Genomic DNA, 21,448 nt, shown 5'->3' with positions numbered 1-21,448 from the left:
GAGGTTCCTTGCAAGTTTGGGGCTGCATGTCTGCAAATGGAGTTGGAGATTTGGTCAGGATCAATGGTGTCCTCAGTGCTGAGAAATACAGGCAGATACTTATCCATCATGATGTACCATCAGGGAAGCGTGTGATTGACCCCAAATTTATTCTGCAGCAGGACAACAACCCCAAACATACAGCTAATGTCATTAAGAACTATCTTCAGTGTAAAGAAGAACAAGGAGTCCCGGAAGTGATGGTTTGGCCCCCACAGAGCCCTGATCTCAACATCATCGAGTCTGTCTGGGATTACATGAAGAGACAGAAGGATTTGAGGCAGCCTACATCCACAGGAGATCTCTGGTTAGTTCTCCAAGATGTTTGGAACAACCTACCTGCCGAGTTCCTTCAAAAACTGTGTGCAAGTGTACCTAGAAGAACTGATGCTGTTTTGAAGGCAAAGGGTGGTCACACCAAATATTGATTAGATTGGATTTCTCTTATGTTCTCTCACTTTGCATTTTGTAAATTGATAAACATAAACAATTACAATATATATTTTTGAAAGCATTCTTACTTTACAGCATTTTTTCACACCTATATATATATAATTTTTTAAAGGAGTTATAGCACAAGAATTTAGTTTTTATTATGAAAGCAAAAAAAAACTGGATTCATTCTACTACTCTTTATGAACTAGAAAGTGTTATGGCTGAGTGCTATGAGCTGAACTCATGTTAAAGCAATCAGATCATTGCTGTGAGATCAAAAAGCAGAGTGGAAAAAACCTGATATATGCAGAATAGGGCTTATAAATGAAGCTGCAATATGTCATATAATTAAAATAAAATTATTTCATTAACTCAGCCAGAGTTTTCTCAGCCAGAGTAATTTGTATCTATATTTGTTTTTTTAAAGTAATGACATGCAGCTAACACCTTTTTCTGAAAAGCTATGCATAATCCTCTGTGACACTATTATCATAGAATACAACACAATTACAGTCCAAGAAACCTTATTTTATAGAACAGGTGGCAGACAGGCTAGCCTGTGGTTTCAGAGAGCTTATAGCCTTAAGAAAAGTATGCTTGTAAAGGAAGAAAGAGACATGCTAATACTTATTAGGAAAGGAACACCACTGAACTTGGTAGAATCAACAACCAAATTAGACAATATAGGCATAAAAAACAAAACCCCTACTTTTTTATCTCCACAAATGGTTGAGGGTAGAAATGCTCACCAATGCATCTGCTACTGCTTCTTCAACATCTGAGCCTGTGTTTAAGACACGCATGGCACTAACTGATGAAGATAATCGGCTTGATTGACTTATTCCAAAACCTGTTCCTGTAATGAACAGTGCAAAGAAACAGTTAATTTGAGTTGTCTTAGAAAGTTGAATATATTATTTAAAAAATGGAAATATAATATTTATTTGGAAGTGATCAAGTCCCTGAAATGTATAGATCCTATCCCTTTTGGTTCCTCATCACTAAACCCAGATGGCACTTGATTTATTAAGACAGGAAAGTGCAATACAAGTAGACATTTTGGCACAGAATAATAACTAACCCAAGGGGCTCCAATCTAGACCATGTTACATATACATGCAACAATTGTATGTGCAGCTAAAGTTCTCTTTCAGGTTTTCCAAAGTACCTTTTTTTGTTAGAGGGAAAAGTGACTTCATTTTTTAAGTATTACACTGCTGTAGTAAAAACTTCAAAGGAAGTTTGATCTAATATCAGCAGTGTCCAATTTAAGTACATAAGTTGTGCATATCCATGATGAAGTCAACTATATGTCATCATTTTCTCCTTGTCCTCCCTACAAACACCCATGTTTACCTAATATAGTTCTCAAAATATGCTCATAAAATTATACTGCACTGTGGCTTCTATAATAGCAAAACAAAATGCTATTGATAGCATAACTATACAGGAACTGAAACACTGGCAACTTATCTAGATCTGCTATTAAAATATGTTCAGTCTGGTGTTTGCTGGTTTATAAATTATGAACCATATTAAGGAACTATGGTCAATATAAGCTATATCACTGCGTATGTAAAAGCAACACACATTAATAAAGCTTTAGAAATAAATAATAATGAAACAAAGAAAAAGCAACATTCACCTTAAATTAGAGGGAGAAAAAGTTTAGGGTATATGGAATGAAAGCACTGTTTCAGATACTTTAAATATCCCAAAATTATAAGTACAAGCTAATGCAGAAAACAATAAAAATCAACTGTATGGAAAACCAAATATGGTAAAAATTAATCCAGGATGATGGCACATATGATAGCAAAGAGTACTCATCCTTCACCTGTAGCCCCATAAACATCTGGAGAGTAGAGAGCACCAGTAGATCTGGAGTGATGCCTGGAAGCTATAATAACAGGATCATATGAACCCTCTCTGTTATTATAATAATACAGAATAGGACAACTGCAGAGACAGCAATGAAGCAAGTTCTGGGCAAAGTGAGACTCTGGAGTCTTATTTATAGTGAACAGTAATCAAGGGTGAAATTGCAGGTGTGTTTATTGAGGGACAACTAGAACCACTTATAGCTCCTATGGTCAGCCACTTGTGTCCATCTTCTGCCATGTTACTGTATATTCAGAACTGTGCTACTGAATAGTGTTCAGAAATACTGTTGGTGACAGCATCTGTATAAAACAGTCATATGGCTAGTGGTTGAAATAGCTATGTTCACAGTACTCTAAATCCTCAGTGATTGTTTGAATTGGATGCAAAGGAGACTGTAGGTAATGTCGGGGATGGAAAGATAATTATTCCTCTAATTGGGCTTAGTAATATATCACAGGATTTGGATATAGTAATTTATCAAATTATGGGGAAGACAAAAGGTAAAGGCCATATGGGCACTGCCATGTAGTTTCTCTGACAAGAATATGGAACTCATTGCCACAGCCTTCTTGTGGGATTCTCCTCCCCCACCTTCCTTGGCTAGACACCAGCTTTCTGCTGCCAGCTTTCTGCTATCCAAGTACTAACCATGTCTGATTCTCCCTAACTTTCCACATCAGCCAAGTTTTATTAGATGTGCAAAATGCTGCAAGCTCAAGATGGACATTCTGGGCAGGGGTGATCACAGCGACAGTTACTGGCTTTAAAATGGAAGGTGCAACCGGGCTATCAAAAATTAGTGTTTTGTGGTGGCAGGGTTTCATTTGCCTGGTTGCACTTGCCATTTTCAAGCCAGAGACCATCAATGTGGATACTCCAAAATTCTGGTTATTCTGAGTTTGAAGAGTTTTGTCTCAATATTGGAACAAGATGACTCTGCTTTGCTTGAAACAAAACTTGACAATTTTGAATAGTGTTATTTCATGTTTTACAGGATGTTCTAAGCACTGTGGTCGGACTTAATCTTTGTGGCTTGTGATTTTTTTTTTTAATCAGCTAGCCAGTACAGAATTGAGTCACTGCTACTTATTGTCTTAGTTAGATGGGATGATGAATGTATATAAGGGCAGTGGGGGTAAAGTGCAGTTATCAAGTACATGGCTCACACTTGAAAAGTCATTGTAGACTCTGCTTTGCTGATTTTTCTGCACAGAGAGAAGATTGCTGGCAGCTGCCTGTCTACTAGGTAAGCTACTTTACAAAAAAAATTTTGCTATGGGGAACCTAGTAGGATTATGTAATGCTTCAGTTGTGCTTTGGAAGAGATGGTTTTGGAATGCATGAGAACACAAATGCAGTGGCACCTCGTGTGACTAATTAAAACAGCTGCATTTCTGCCAGGATTGCGTATCTGCTTTAACGAGTTGCCCCACAGCCATTGTGAACTATGTGAGATACTGTACATACAAATATTCCACTTGATATGCAAGAACTGCTAATGCTGCTGAGTTTGTAAACTGTAAATGAAGAAAGCACTGCTAAGACTATGTGGATGGTTTAGGATGATATGCTGAGTCTCTTGTGCCTTGCTGATGTTGAGTTTGATGATAAATTTCATGCCACATTTTGCTGTTTTATAGAGCCTCTAAAGATCTGTTTGCTTCTTTTCTTTGCTATTGCAATGTTAGTTTTATTCATGTAAGAATAAAGCAGCAAAACCTTCTTTTACAGGTACAAAAGCCAGGCACAGAGGGCCAGTATACAGCAACACATTAATTGCTTTTAGCTAGGCTTGTGACTTTGAAGAAGGAAGAATGCAAGAGCTGGTTTAGAAGGTTGTGTGGTAGTCCATGCTGATTGCTATCTGCCAGCCAATTTACACATAAAATAAGTCAAAAGGAGGAACATACACACAAGATATTTTTTGAATTAAAAATCATCCCCTTGGCTACTTTCTGTGTAGATTAAATGGCATGTAGATGACAGTGGGGACTACTACTTCACCTATACTTGTGGCCACAGAATGAAAAACAAGGGAGTAAGGGTCTTGTTCCAAGTTCTCCTTGTTGTCTATGGCAATATTTCATCTATGACCCTCCTGGAACATTTCATTTGGAATTGTTTTGTAAAAAAGTCAGAATAGAAAGCATTTCTGGTCTTGCGCATACTCTAAAACAGACTAATAAAGCCCAGATTTATTTATAATTTTATAGAGAAGATAGGAATAGGAAGTAATCAATTTTGAAACTCTGGCATGGAACTATATCCTTGGATGTTAAAATACTGTTATAATTTTTTATTTAGTTTAAGTATTTCTGAGTAAGATGCACTTCATTGCAGACACTGCAGAAGCTAATGATGTATGACAGCTGTTCACCTAAGTTAGAAACTTACAAGCAATAACATTGAAGCTGTTACTAAACTTGTAAATAATGTTGCAATAAAAATGATTGATTCAAATTTTGCAAGATAACACATATAATTAACATATGATTTAATTCATCATATAAATCAAGTATAGCATGCAAATCATAAACAATTTAGACATAATTTAGTAAAAGGAGTATAGCAGAAGCACAGGAACCACTTTTTATTGTTAAAATACAATCTACCACAAAGTTAACAAATAGTTATAAGAGCATGCTATGTTATATTTTTATTTGTGCACACGCATACAGACATATATTTAATTTCTATGATTATACCTATCTTTTCCACTAGAGAAAAACACTAAATGGTAAGTTTTCTCAGATCAAAGCAAATGAATCTTGAGATCTTAATTAAAGTAAGTTCATATGTAGGGCTCAGTGTCAAGCAGTGGCACTGTAGTGATGGATTTCACAAAAAAGATAAAATGATGCTTTAAAATAGTATGCTATACTAAAACCTGCTTTAAACTTTTTCTGAAAAAAGGAAAGATGTTAAAAAGATAAAACTATGACTTTTAAAAAAAGTAATATTGATAGCTTTAATTAGTAATAGCCCTTAAATCCAATTTTTCAAATTAAAATATAACTACAAGGAAGAATATTATGTTAATTCAGTGTTCATCTAATTTCATTGAGATTTTAGAAATTCAAGTCAGTAATTGTTACAGTGATGTACTGAGCCAATTAACAGGTTAGAATGTTATATAGAAATAATTAATGCTGGAAAGTGTGCAAGAACCATAAAACGAAATACAGATTTTGAGTGCCTATGTAAGATTTGCCCATTCAACAGTATGATAAAAAATTCAAATTATTAATCATTAGTCTATTTCTGTTATATGTATTTCTGTTAATCATATTATTTGTCATTACATGAATATAACATGACATAAAATAATAGGATATAAAATTGCAGTCTGATCTTTATTTCAAAAATTTGGGTAATCTCTTTTGACTGACTGTGAGTTATCAAGTTTTGCATTGGTAGCAAAACACAGAGTCCTTTGAACTTCACTGCCACCGCTATAATCAACTGAATAATGACTTTTACATTAAACAGTTATCCAAATTATCAAGCAGAGAGATAAAATCGAAACAAATCTAATATTTATTTTGAGAAAAATCAAAACAAATTTAAACTATGTGATAAAAAATTAACAAATAAAATTATGCACTAAAGAAACAGGGCACACCTACCACCTCAGGGCACAATCCAGAGGTGAGTGACTATTTTTCCCATCAAATTTAATTCTCCCATCCCTAACAAGAACTCCCAAACTTGAATTTGGGGTTTGACAGAAGATCTTCTACTAAAATTACTGGATACAGGCAGAGAGTTTTCAGCTTAATAGAAATTCATCAGAAACCTATATATTCAACAAATTACTGACATATGCCACAAAACTTTAGAAATACTATGCACGTGTCTCTGGATTGTGCCATCACCCTACAATTGCACAGGACATTTTTAAGCTCTTCAGGTGGATAAATTCTTCAGCCGAAGTATGCAAGTTACATGTCCTTTACGCAGGGAAACATTTACTTGTTATCTTTACTTCAGCTCATATTAGCAGATAATCAGGGGCAAACAGCCATGCAGAACAAGCTCTCCATGTACTTACCAAGGGGTGCAAAAGAGCGGACAGGGCTTGTATCCCTGCTACTTTCACGACTGGCTTCCCGACTGCACCCCTGACTCACACTAGGCCGAGGAATACGACTACCTCGAGCTAGTATGATTCAGGGGACAGACCAACAGCAGCACAAAAAGGGAAAGACACAGAAAGAGTTCACATTTTAATGGAATCCCAAGTGTTTTCATTTTACACAATACCGAGCATTTCTAAAGTGATGTTTGTTATCTCTATTTGTTATTTAAAATATACATATTTCTGCTTCCACTGAATTATAGGAGACAGATATTCCCAGAAGAACCTCTTGACTTGATAAACTACTGATAATTTAGTGAAGTACGAATCAACATTAAAAACCTGACTACTTTCAGAGAAAATAAGTGGTATTACTATACCTATATACTTAGATAAACCTGCGTTTCGTCTTCACACAATGTATGAAATACTCTATTTTATTTACCGAATATACTTCAGTACCTGAAGAATAGTAAAATTGGACATTGGACATGTATGTTTTCTTCTCCTAATGCAATACTAATCTCAGAAACTGACATGGCAGAATCAATAGTATTTTAGTCACATGTTCAGTGAACGTATGCTCAAGGGATATACAACCCCTTCCATTCCAGGACTGCACTTTATTAGCTGCAAGGGCCATGGTGTGTGTGTGAGAGAGAGAGAGAGAGAGAGAAGGAGGGAGGGAGGGAGGGAAGGAGGGAGGTGGCACAATGATCTTACCAGAGAGGATGGGGCTGAAATTATTAGCCCAAATTTCTGGGAAAGGACAGACATTTGCAGTACCAGAGGCTTAACAGACCTATTTTAGGGTTTAGTGTGAGGAATTCTGCTGCTGGAAATTGCTATTTTGGTGGCATAACATTGCAAGGCTTCTGTGAGAACAGGCATGGCTTGTCTCTGCTGTACTCAGTTGCTATGTGAGAGACAGAATGGTGTAAGCTCTGCCAGCTATAATTAATGGGCAAATCTTACCAACTGACAATCTTGAAGGACTGGCTTCTCTGCTGCATCCTTGGCTTCGAGGAATCTTGCTCCGCTTTTGTGCTGTTGCAGGGCTGACTAATACTCTCTGAACACCTGTATTCATAGTTGAGAGTGTAGTTGTAGTCAAAACTCTTCCAGGAGAACCAGAACGGCTTCCAGCTGAAGGCAAACAAAACACGTGTTACAAATGCTATTATGTAGAACGGGTTTGAACTGTCTGGAAGAACTTGAAGAAACTGTTTATAATCTAGAAAAGTATACTGTCTTACAGCTAGTCAGCAGGTATTATCAATTCATTCCTAGAAATATGTTTAATATTTGTACCTATTTAACACAAAATTAAGTAGGATTGATTCTAATTTTTTTTTGTTTTTTTGTAATTTAGTACCTAAAATGATTAGGCTACTGTTATCAGTGTAAGGATCATTACCAGCTACTATTTTCAGGGCTCTGATATACAGGAAACTTTATTGCATAATAGACCTAACATCATTTACATTAGATAGGAATGACTTGTTTGGTGCCATTAGGTACCTCACATTCCACTTTATACCGTTTTTAGTACTATTCAATTACTCCTGAAACTGGTGAAATTGGTGAGTAGCCTCCAAACTCCTGTGAGGTGATGTAGCTTAGCAAGAAAACATGTATGCTCAGAAAAACTAATGCTTTGAATTATACACAAACATTCATGTACTAAGTTTACTTTTACCATAGTTATTGATTAGAACTTTGCAGTAATCAATATTTCACAGAAATCTACTATAATATAGGCAACATATTTTGAATTTTAGATACTTAAACCTCTGTATAAGGAGCAGGAAACTTGTAGCCTTCCAATGTTGTGAAACAAAATCTCCTAGGTGCATTAGCCTTTGTCCTTTCAGCTTTAATGATAAAAATTAAATAAAAGCAACTTTATGAATGTAATTTAAAAGCAACTTGATAGAAAATTAAAAAAGAAGCCTAAGAATAAGCTTGACTTCATGGGAATGGGCTTCTAGCTAGGGATGTGTGAACAATTTGAAGGAGTGTTTAACTATTATAATGTTGCAGGGGAAGCATCAATCCTGAACACATCCATGACTTGGGAGGGCTTTGTTGCAGAACACCTTCCTAGATCATCTGACCATGCATGTGAATGCAGGACAGGACTCATCCTGTTCCGCCAGACCTTGCAGCAAGCAAACATTTTGATTTAAAAAGAAGAAAAAAAAAAAAAGGAAATGCCCTCTTTTTATCAGCCTAGTTACAAGTTCATGTGAAAAGCTTTTAAAATATCATCTGGATGAAAATATGCACAATATGATCAAGACCCCACCAATCTGAAGACAGTCCAAATTATTTATATATATTTAAACAATTTCATTGTATATCATAGCAGTAAGAAGTGACTGGAATAAACCCCATAGAAGATGATGAGGCAAGACAATGCTCCATGCAAATGTTATGTAATCATTATTTATACAATGGCAGAATATGCTAATAGAATAGAACAGCAATTCCCAAACTGTACACATTTTCATGCTTATATGTGATAGGAAGTTAAACATAAGCCTCTAAGATAAAACGCTGCTAAGAAAGCAGTGATCAGAAAGTAATTTTGGATCTACTGGTAAATCTTTGGGATTTTGTAGTAGATCAACAAAAATGGCAAAGTATCAACATAATTAACTTATTTCTCCGAATTATTCTCTTCCATTTTAAAAAAGTCTGAATAAATTAGAAATGTTTTCTGCACCAGGGTTCATTTGGTGGTCCTGAAGGTTCTCGTATAGAACAAATCACATTGTGAACCGCCCAGGGTCCCCCGTGTGGGGGAGATGGGCGGTGGTAAAAAATTCGATAGATAAATAAATAAATAAATAAATAAATAAATAAATCAGATCTGGCAAGATAGATACATCCTAACCCTGAACTAAGACAACAGCATTTCTACATCTCGAAAAGGAGACAAAACCAGCACAAATAATCAGCACTATTGCCTCACTAAATGAATATAACCCTTACCGGTTAGAAAACTTTTTGGATTTTACTAATCTTAGTTTCAGAAACAGGAATATATTTCAGTTTTCAAAAGTTTGGGAAATGCTGAATATATGCTCTTTCTTTTTATACAGGAGTCTATTCAGCAGAAAAAAAGATAGGTATCAAGACAAATATACGAATATATACTTTCTATACATTTTAAACAATACATTAAAAACAGATCCTATTCATTGTATTCATGGTTCCCTAGGAGTAATGCTCACTAACCCAGTGTATGACTTCTGAATACACAGGAAAATGAGGGTAGTAAAAAGCAACTGAAAATTGATCAAAACCGGTTTCTTCTTTTTAAATGCAGATATAACATCTTCTATCAAGGCTGCAATTGTGCACTAATGGTATACTTTTAAAAAAATATTTTTTTAAAAATACTGCTTATTTCAAATGGTTTATAAAGCTATAAATATTCATACTGGAATATTTGTGAGAACCCCATGCAGACCATCTAATTAACTGAATATTCGCACATAAAGCATGTTTGATCACGGTTTGTGACAATACTTGTTATCCTTGATTGGCATAATTTCAAAATCTTGAAGAATCACTAATGTGTCCCTAATCCCTCCTTTTGAGACTGCTTAGCTGTTCTCAATATGGTTTTGATTCTTCATGTATGATCACTATTCTTGGACATGCAACATACTACTATGTATACACAAATACCGAGTGTTTCTGCTGAATAGGGTCCTGTAACGGATGGTCAAACAACAATGCACACACAACATCTAAAAAGCCTTACCACCAGACTGTGGATTAGCAGACTGTGATCCTGAACAAGTGTAAAGGCAGGAATAGGGCAAGGGTTTAAAATCCATGAAGAGGGAGGGAGCAGAGCAGGTTAATAATGAATGGTGAATGGAAATAAAAAAGCTTTAGTCAGTTCACATAAAAAAGCGGGAAATGCCACAAGAGGGTTAGGGCTAAGAGCAGTGCATTTAAGTAGCCTCCACCAAACTCAGGTGCTCATATACAACACAAACAGAAGCTGTAAAATTACAGTTCTTCAGCTCTTGAACAAAGAACTGTAGAGTAATGAATTTAATTGAAATGTCACATTGAACTCTGTCAAAAGCCCCAAAGAAAGTGTAAGTGCATGGTTTAATAGGTGCAGAAAAATAGTATTTTATTTTTCATTCTATAGAATCCAATGAAAGAAAATGAAAGTGCTGGTAGGGAAGGTGGGATAACATACAAAAATTCCATGTCTGACGTTCATGCAGAAGTTGAAAGAAATAAAACTAAAGATGGCTGTCCCATTCTTTTAACATCTACCTGCTCCTGGTTTCTGCTTTTTATTTGAATGATTCAGCATTTGTAAATACAATGAGAGAAAAAACTAATTATACTTCCATATTGTTGGTTTTCCTGTACTCTTAATGAAAACTGCTGTATAAAACTATGTATATGCAGGCTAATCCCATCATTATTGGTGTCCATACACCCACAAGGCTCCACCCACAAACAGAAGTAAATATTCTGGTATTAATAAATTATAGATGAGTTGCCCCAGAGTAAATGCAAATATGCAGAGGGTGTGGTGGGATGGATAAAGATTTGCTGATCTCAGGAACACTTAGTTGATTATCTCTACTGAGTTAATCTCTACCATGTTGAGTAAAGAACATGTTTGATTTTGGAGATAATTTAGGAAGAATCTACCCACCTGGGCAGAAGCAATCAATTACCCAAAGAGGTAATGTTCTTTTAACTGGAAGGGATGGCTAGATAGCCTTCTGTGGAGATGCTTTAATTTGGATTTCTGCACTGAACAAGAAGTAAAACTCAATGCTGAAAGTATCTACCCAGTCCTGTCCATTCCCTGATAAAGGTAGCTAAAGCTTTTGAATCCGCTGTTCCACATAAACTCAACGTAAGCTTTGTTCTTGCAAATTTTAACTCAAGCCCAAATGTTTGGAATGCTTCCAATCAGGAAAAGTTTCAGGGATATTTATAGAAAAATAGCTGCTGGAACTGCATATACATTTTCATACAGTGGCTATAGTACAGAAACGCCCAGTTAACATTTTTCATCTTAATTTTCATCAAATTAATTATCTTAAAATAAGAAACAATGGAAAGCTTTTGCATCTGAACTGTTTTTACATCAAAATAATGTCATTTTAGCCTATTTACTATTACATTTGTTATCCACAGCAGACTTCGCTCTGAGGCTTTTAATGTTATTCAACAGATTAAAATATTCACAGTATAATATTAATCAATTAAAGGAAAAATTTGAAAAAAAACATGCTTATAACAAAATACATGAAAACCAGCTACAAAAAGGATAAAAAATAAAATAAATAAGTAAATGCCAACAATCACAATTCAAATGCTCTTCTAAGTACAGGTAATCCTCATTTAGTGACTGCCCCATTTAGCGACCATTTGCAGTTAACGACGGTGATGAAAAAGTAACTTTGCGACCAATCCTTACATTTACTATCTTTGCAGGTCTGTAAAGCAAAGGAAAGCTGAAGCAAGATCATGAGCATGATTGCAGTTCCACTTAGCAACCACTTCACTTAACAACTAAGTTGCCAGTCCTAATTGTGGTCGCTAAATGAGGACTACTTGGTATTTGTTTTGAGCAGTTTATGAAAAATTAATAAAGTTGGGGCTGATTGTATCTCATGAAGAAGGATAATCCACATAGCAGGTGTAAGAAAAGGAAAACATCACTTGCAACCCTCTATCCCCTTTACCTTGCAAAAATAGGTGACCATTAAAACATTTTCCTTAAATTGAGTGTCTGCGTGTTTTGTTTTTGGTTCCTTTGTTTCATGCTTTTAACTAAAGGTTGCTAGTGCAAGTTGGGAGGCCATATAAATAACCTAAATAAGTAAATAAATTCATGGGGGGGAGTGTTGATTGCATAAATCAGTCCTGGAGCTAGTTCAGAGTCAAGCCACGTAGAGCTTTAAAGTCAAAATCAGCACATAATCTATTCATGTTGGTGTGAACCAGCTAGCAGCTGAATTGTTGCCTTTAAGACTAGGTGAAGCTTCCAGGTGATTTTCAAAGGAAGTCCCATGGAGAGTGCGCAGCAATAGTCCAAGCAATTGGTGCTGCAATATCCCCATGTTCCAAGTATAGCTGAACTAGTACAGCAAATCTGGGCAAAGACCCACCAGCCACAGCTTCCACCTGCCCATCTAACAGTAACCATGAGTCTACGAGGACTCCCAGTCATGTATCTGCTCCTTCAGGGATAGTTCTGCCTCATCAAGAGACAATAGAACAGACATTAGAAATCCATGATGGATAAACAATAACTCTCTCTTATATGGGTTCAACTTCAGCCTGTTTTGTCTCACTTGGACTCTCATAACCTCTAGATCCTGGGTCAAAACCTTGACAGCATCTCCTTTGCATCCTGGGGTAGTGATGTGCCACCAGTATCATCAGCATATTGGTGATACTGGACCTCAAACTGATGGTTGATCTCCCCTAGCAGTTTCATATAGATATTAAAAAGTAGGGGAGAGAGGACTGAGCACTGTGACACTCCATCAGGCTGATCTCTTCCACAGCCAGTGACTGGAACTGCCCACTGGAAAAGGAGCAGAACCCCTATAAAACAGTGCCTCCAGACCCCAATCCCTGCAGGCTATCCAGAAGAACACCATGGTTGATGGTATTGAAGGCTTCTGAGAAGTACAAAAGAACCAAAAGAAACACACTTCCTCCACCCAGATCACAACAAAGGTCATCTGCAAGAGCAACTAATGCTGTCTCAGTCCCAAGCCCAAGCCTGAGCCTTGACTGAAAAGAACTGAGATAATCTGCTTCCTCTAGATGCTCTATAGCCAAACACTAACCAGGATCTCCATAATCTTCCCCCAAAAGGGAAGGCTGGAGACTAGGCAATAGTTATCAAATACAAATGGATCCAAGAAGGGCCTCTTAAGGAGAAACTGTACCATAGCCTCGTTTAAGACTGTTTGCATTGCCCTCTCCCGGATTACCTCCTACATCCAGTATGTTACATCACCTACGGACCCCCTAAGCAGCCATGAGGGGCAAAGATCAAATCCACAAGTGGTCAGAGACAACAAACAGCACCATATCCATTTTACAGGTGAAAAGCAGACCCAAATGATGTGGCCAGATATTGCCTCAGCCATCACAAAGGATTCCACCCATTAAAAGTCAAGATTCTGATGAATCTACGCAACTATATTGGCAAGGTGTAATGCAAACTGGCAGTGCCGACTAGCCACAGTTGCCAGATTTACCTACTGCCCTTCCCTAAAGGGAGCTAGGTAGGTAACAAGGCTAGTCAGTAACCTAATGATGCAATAATAGAGAAGTAATCACGTTTCACTTCCCTTACTGTTATGGTGTAAGCCTGAACTTGAACTTATACCCACATTCAGTCAGATTCATTTTTTGTGTTTTGCTGCTTCATCTCCCAAAGGTCCTTAGTAAGGGAGAAATCTATGATCAACCATCAGAGAGAGGCTGCTGGGGCAATTGTATCAAACACCCAGGTCACTGTTTATTGCTAAGCACAAAACAGCCTGCAATATTTCTGGGAAAACCCCCAGCAACTGCAGGAAACCATCCAAATATAGCTATGAGACATCTGGGGTGACCATCTGAAACAGTGTGTTTGCTCTACAGAGGTCCTGGGTTGCATCCAATCTCAACAGTACTAGAAAGTGATCTGATGAAGTGAAAGGCTGGTAGAAATGCACTCCATATCCTGATCACAAACCATCTGCTCGGAGACAAGCATGAGGTCTCACATGGGTCCACTTACAAGTACTGAGTCTGATATTACTTGCAACAATCGCACAGTCTGCATGAAGGCCATGAATTATTGAGCTTTACTAGAGATTACCCTGACAGAATGGAGATTCAAATCACCCATCACCAGAAGATAAGGGGACTCCAAGTCTATCCTCAAGGGAGGAATCCTGTCAGGCAGCAATGTAATCAGTATACCAGTGGCTTACCCAGCTTGTCTCTTCAGCCCAACATATAGGCATTCACACCTGACTATCTCTGGGATAGAATCCTTGGCCACAGGTAAGGTGTTATTAATACATAAATATTATAACATACCATTGCATTATGCTAGACTCTCACCGTGTCTCTTTATTAGAATTAGGTCATCTGAAAATACACACCCACACCCACATATACGTATGTATGTATGAATGAATTTTTCTCATTATACAAATGCAAATCAGGAATTGCTATTTTACATATAAGGAACAAGAAGCAATAGTCAGTTACAGCTACTTGACAAAGATACATGTGCTTGCAAAATATATTTGATACATATATTTGAAATGTAAATTGAGATACCTAAGGATGATGTAACCCATAAAATCTCTTATAAACATAGAAGTAATGATATGCACAGTGAGCTTTAGACTGGACCAGCATTTAAAACCCACTGCCACTGAAGTGATTCAATTTGTTAAGGCATTCAATTTCAATTGTTTAAACATGGAACTCTGCAGGAAAAAAACCAGAACATTTATCCCTACTACAATTATGCCCTTATCTGTATAGGATACATTTTTGCGACAATTATTGCTACAGTTTTACTGCATCCACTGCTTATCTTTTAGAATATTCAACATTGTCCATGATATAGTAAACCCTGTAACCCAGGCAGAAGTGGTAAGTTAGACATTAAAAATGATAATTTTCATGTGTCTTTTAAGGGATATTTGGGCATGTAAATGTATTTTCCATTAGTATGCAATATTCTATGAATACAGATTGAAGATATTCAGTCTGTATTTTATAAAGGAACATTCTTTTTCAACAGTGCCTCTATTTCCTTCAGATATACAGTACATCCATCAAAAGCTATAAGGAGATATTTTCAGAGAGTCTGGAAAAATTAATATAGAGCTCATTCTCTTTAGAGTTGACAGCAATGTGGCTTTCTTCTCAAGGTTTAGCCCCAAATGCCAAAAGTAAATAAGGAAAGGAAAATGTTTTACAACCAAAAGAAAATGTAAGCTAACATCTTACTGAACACTTTCTGTACCCTGAAAAATTAATAGACTATCAGCATTTTTGCAGAATATTTGATAATCAATTAAAAATGAAAAGTAAATGGTCATATTAAATGTAATCAAATGTTATGAAAATAGTAAAATAACTTTCTAAATTAAGAAAAAAATGGAAAAAAAATTGTATTCTTTTTGAGGTAAATTACTGCCTAACAATAGAACAAACTTTTTTTTTATTCTTAAGGTTCTAATGCTTTATTAATTTTGGCATAATGCTCTCAATTCTATATAACAACATGGAACTTAAATTATTGAATTGTAACATTTGAATTGTAATTAATTAAAATGTTTTCAAGCATTGAAATATTATCATACCTACTATCTTTTTGTTCTCTTATTTTCTGTTTCAACCTCAAATGACTGCAGGATTTCCCAGTGCAGAGAGGTCCATTTGAAAAAACTCTACACTCAGAGGATTAATTTCCTTGGGTTCTAGCTTTTTTAAACAGCAACTTTTCTTTTTCTATTCATATCTTGTTCAAAATAACACCACACAAAGTATAAAAGACTCCAAAAGCATGCAGACTACTGACCCGAAACACTGAAACACTGAAAAAAAAAATACCTTCATTTTTGTCTGGCGATGATGAACCTATGGCACAGAACAACAACTCAGTATGTAGTGTTTCTTAAAAAATATTTCGACCATATCCTTTGGTCAATTAATGTACACTAGATATATGGCTCTTAAAAGTTGTAAGAGAAACAAGCAATACATACGTTGAGACTGAGATACAACTTTTGTTCGACTCCGGCCTCTGGAATCTGTCTTTGCGTTTCCCATTCCAATAGAGGGTGTTGAAAGCTTGGTTCGCACGCGTCCTATAAAATAAAGAAAAAAGAAAGAAATTAAATTCTTATGTGCAGAAGTAATGCAGTGAACCGGGAGAGAAACAGTGCCACAGTATAGTTGAAGTAATGAATCAGCTTCATTACTTCTCAGCTCTTACCCTTAGCAAACTTTAGTTGCAATAACTTAATGGGTAACTGAAATAGCAATTTTCTTCTTTTTTCTTGCTTTAATATCATACTGCATTTTCCACTGAAAGAATACAGCCAATATCTCTTAAGGATCTGAACATCTAATGTAATAATCTGTCATAATATTTTCAATGCAAATATGTGCGACATTACTTATATATAGGTATGGGATATTTCTATTTTAAAATGGTGTATACATCACTGATAAATATGTACCATACCAAAACTGAATTGTATACTGTCTCTCATACTCAAGTTGGAGACGTATGTATGTTTGTGTATGTACTGTATATGTGTGTATATACACACACCACACATACAGAGATATATTCTATTCTATAAAAAAAAATTAAAAACATTCTGATTTATTCAGAAGATTCCATTTTAATTAAGAATAGTAGGATAGATTAAAAGTAGTCTAAAGAGTCAACATTTTCTTTTTCAGTTCCAAAAACTGAATTGCTCAAGTGTTTAAGACTTCATAGAGTTAAGTTTGGTTGTATATCAAAATAAAAAAAGAATCAAGAAAAGCGAGTAGATCACAGATTTTCAACACATAGTCTAGTTAAACAGCTACCAAACCATTTAGGCCTCCTACAAAAATAGACTATTCACTCAGGCACAGAAGAAAATCTTCAGTCTTTGAGACGAGAGCCAGTATTTATTCAATTCTTGATGATGTTATCAAACTAAGTTTCTTATACCCAATCTATTTGGTCTATAACCAACACAATCACATCCATGCAATGACAGTATTCCTGTCATTCACTGTAATGTGTATAAATGCACAGAGTTTGACCTGTAAACAGAAGGAATACAGAGTGCCACCATTTAAAGATGTTAAATAATCAAAACAATCATTATTTTATTACTTCAATAAAAATAAATCCATTCTGTAAGTCTTTTAATTATTGTTCAGAATGAACTTGGTAAAACAGTCAATTGAATGATTCAGTATTGTCAAATGACCATGTAATAGATAAACATTCAATTATTGTCATAATTTCAAAAAGTATGCCACTATATAACTTTTTTTAAAGAAAAGCAGATATGAAAGCAACTTGTCCTCTCTCTAAAGAAGTTAGAGCCAACCTTAGAAAAAGCACCACTTTTCTACTGATAATCTGCCACAATTGTAGCATCTTAAAATAGGAATACATATAAATGAATAAGGGCATAATTTGACGGTGATCATGGACCTGGGTTCAAAGCTCATTAGGTGACAGAGACAATTAGAAAAAAAATTATCCTAAATTATGTAACAGGCTTGTTGTGAGATTAACATATGAAAGAATTATGTAAACCATTTTAAGTAAATTCAGATAAAATATAATTTTAAATAAAATTAAATAATTGATTTGGATTTTGTGAAATTTTAATTTTTTTTTCAGTCAATAAGTACTAACCAGCAAAATCATTTTATTTATAAAGAATATTAGTCTGCATTTCATTAAACTGTAATCCAAAACTGGGTATCCCAAATTAGAAAGTATCAAAACTGTTGGTCATCATTTTGTTTTTCTCATGTTAGTGCTTTAAAAATATTTTGTCATTTGACAATACTTGACATAAACCTGAGACATTGAATGCTGACATCTAGTTAGAAAACTCTGATGCCAGAATAAATGTCAAAGACTGAGTAAATAGCAGCACTTGTTTCCAAAAGCATGAGAATGTCTGGCATGTTAAAATTTCCACTAAAAAATTTCAATAGCAAAGCAAATGAAAAAGTTTACATATTCAAAATATAATGCATATTGATACATTTTTATGCCAATCTGCACTTGAAAGAAAAAAAAGACATAAATACTGCAGCAACGAAGCATTATTAGCTAAGCAAACAAATAAATAACCCTGAAGATCACGTAATGAATTATAGGCTGTGCACACGATATAACTTATGATGATGGAAATATTAAGATAAATGCATTTGCTCTTTTATTGTCTTACCATCTTCAGAAGCTGTTCCTAAATGAGAAAAAATATTAAAACAATGATATTCCAAATAAAAGCTCTTTTTGTATTTCATAAACAATAACTGTTTGGCTTCCAAAATGCATATCAAAATATTTAGGAATAGTACTACTCCACACTTGAAATAATTCCTTAGATCCTATCAACTTTCCTGTAACATAATACTTTTGGTACTATAGTTATTTATCTGTTATGATGAAAACTACTTTATGCTAGACCTGTGCCACAGATCAGGGATAATGCTTAAAAATTCAAGGGTACCATTAGCTATATTCACATGACAAAATCAAAATCTTTCTTCAAAACTAGGTCTATATTATTGGGAAGAAATGGAAGCCTTGGACATAAAAAATTGGACCATTCTTTCCAGATAAATTGTGTGGTATCCATTCTCAATAAAAGTAACTACAAAGATAAGGGAAAAAAATGGTGTCTATGATATCCTAACGAACCCAGTGAATACACTCTTATCAAAATCAAATAACTGATAGTTCAATCTTGGAAATAGTGCAATTTAATAACAACAGATAAAATGGCTGGATCTCACTACTGGACAGACACTTTCTCCACATAACACAAGAATGAATAAATGAATCTGGAATACAGCAGTTATGATATAATACCCAGCAGTTCCTTAAAAGCTAACACATTTATTCTGGAAAATTTTTTTATGAACTGTATTTACTTTATTTTTTGGTGCGTTTTTAACTTTGTAAGCTGCTCAGAGCCAGCGTATTCTCCTCTCCATTTAGATTCCAAAAATTTTACCAGCCGTAGGATATGCACATGCATATGCTCAAGCTAGTGGACATAATTGCATGATGGCTGCTAATATGTTTAAGCAGTTTTAGCTGGGAACTGTAGGTGAGAATTGATGCTTTTATCTGTTTTGTTGTATACCAGTGTAGTTCTATTTCTATATTGGTACACAATTATTTATTTTTTATACAAATTACTGATGAAATGGTATAATGTCTCTTCATAACCTGTGTAATTGTGGGGCTATGCAGTGCTTTGAATTTGATTTGGAAGAGGTACCTGGAATGTGCAGTCTGCAGATGCAGCACTTATCTGTGACTCATTAAAGTAGCCCCTTTGCTTTCTAGGAGTCTTCAGTGATATACTGCTGTTCACATTTGGTATAAAGATGGTATTTGTTTATATTTTGCCATGTTTTTATGTAATATAGATGGATTTCCACAAGATAAGGCTCCCTCCCTTGTAATCAGTCCAAGAATATCTGTGTCACATCTATTTTATGAATTCCCACTGGTGATAGATACTACCTGCATGTCTTGCATTTCATTTTTCCTTAACTTCACCGCTCGCAATCTCAACTCACACCAATGATGCAAAAATGTTTATGAGACTGAATACTGTAAAGAGAACCTTTAGTTTAATTCTGAACCAATGGGAATTTTTCCCCAGCCCCTTCGCCAGAAATTTCCTCATAATTGGTTCATTCCTCTGAGTAAACATCAGGGACTATTTTGTTCACCTACAGTAGATGGATGTCATCCAGATCTACGCATAATAGTCCACCCAGAACTAATATTCTCATATTAGTTTCCTCCCCCTTTTAGATTATTTTTTTCTGTATAATTTTCATCAGCTACAATGTAGTAGACCATAACTTTTTTATCTTCTGATCACCATAAGGTTGGGCAGTAATAAGGATGTAGTGCCCCAGTCTAGTTTCCTCTCTCACTCCAATTAATTCATCTTGCAAATCCTTCATCTTTCACAAAATTGACTCAGGCCAACCATACATACTCTATAATGCCTTAAGAAGTATCCACACAATGCACCCTTGACAGCTTTCCAGCCTGCAGAAACTCCCAGACCTCTTGAGCAGCTTACAAACCTAAGTTTCTCCTTCACAAGGTGTTTACAGTATATACCACACAGGATTCTTCAAACATCTGCTTCATTTCTTTTAAGCTATAATGCTATCCATTGTACCATCCTTATTTTGCCAATTAGAGGAAACTACTGTAAGCTACTTAATCTTACTAGACAAGTATTTATTTGCTCTATCCCAGAATCTTGCTTATATAGGGGTGGTCCAGCCCATTTTACTATAAACCTTTTCAATCTTTAATTTAGCTCACTTTCTGAATTAAAATATGCAGACATTCACACACCCATGTATGCCTTTCCACTTCAAAGTCTAGCTGGTCATGCTAGGTTTGAATTCCAGAAGACTCGAGGCAGGATGTATTTGTTCTATGTGATACTGCAAAGAACTATAGTTTCCATACATTTTTATACAGTCCCACAATGGCAATTTTCTCATGCTTTCTGGTATTTTTCCACTACATTGCCTCAGCTTCATTCAGTTTACATGAGAACCACATTGTATTTTAAGAACTATATTTTGTAGTACCTTCTTTAAGCTTTTTATTCTGATACTTTACCTCATGCTGTGTAACCTGAAATTATTTATTTATTAAAGAGATTTATATGGCTGCCCAACTCACTTACAAAACCCACTATTCCCCCACCCCCCTAGCAGCAACAATATGTTCAAACAAACCACTTGATGGGCTTGGCATCAACCTAGGATCCCCAGGCCCACTGGCAAAACCATGTCTTCAGGGCCTTCTGGAAGAGTATTAAGATGGCTGCCAATCTATCTCTGCGGGGATGATGTTTCACAGGAGTGGAGCCACCACAGAGAAGGCTCTTCTTCTTCTTGGTCCCACTAGATGGACCTCATTAATGGTGGGGGACCCATAACATACCGCACCTCCCTGATCTGGTGGGTCAGATTCCCACCAGATTCCCAGATGTAACTGGGAAAAGGCAGCCCTTCAAATAACACGGCCCCATGCCACGTAGGGCTTTAAAGGTGATAACCAGCACCTTGAATTGGACCTAGAAACAAATCGACAACCAATGCAGCTCCCGCAAGAGAGGTAATACATGTGCAAATCTGGACTTTCACAAAACCATATGGGCTGCCACATTTTGAACCAGCTGA

General features: G+C 35.8%; 1 protein-coding gene across 19 annotated transcripts in view; it reads right to left on the bottom strand.

Moving 5' to 3' along the window:
* Positions 1-21,448, bottom strand: part of CLASP2 (cytoplasmic linker associated protein 2) — a 142,469-nt gene that overhangs the window by 34,284 nt on the left and 86,737 nt on the right. For 5 of the 19 annotated variants that reach the window (XM_063304104.1, XM_063304107.1, XM_063304109.1 and 2 more), the window contains 6 exons: positions 18,442-18,459; positions 16,231-16,332; positions 7,412-7,582; positions 6,410-6,517; positions 2,312-2,374; positions 1,224-1,330 (listed from right to left, as the gene is read on the bottom strand). In XM_063304104.1, the coding sequence (XP_063160174.1) occupies positions 1,224-1,330; positions 2,312-2,374; positions 6,410-6,517; positions 7,412-7,582; positions 16,231-16,332; positions 18,442-18,459 (569 nt within the window). Of the gene's footprint in view, positions 1-1,223; positions 1,331-2,311; positions 2,375-6,409; positions 6,518-7,411; positions 7,583-16,075; positions 16,103-16,230; positions 16,333-18,441; positions 18,460-21,448 lie in introns of all 19 variants that reach the window. The other 14 variants (XM_063304108.1, XM_063304111.1, XM_063304113.1 and 11 more) reach the window with 6 other exon arrangements.

The sequence above is a fragment of the Candoia aspera genome, chromosome 4, assembly GCF_035149785.1.
Source record: "Candoia aspera isolate rCanAsp1 chromosome 4, rCanAsp1.hap2, whole genome shotgun sequence".
NCBI classification, from domain to species: Eukaryota; Metazoa; Chordata; class Lepidosauria; order Squamata; family Boidae; genus Candoia; species Candoia aspera.
Note: the sequence above shows the minus strand (reverse complement) of the source record. Positions and strands in the feature narration are given on the sequence as shown.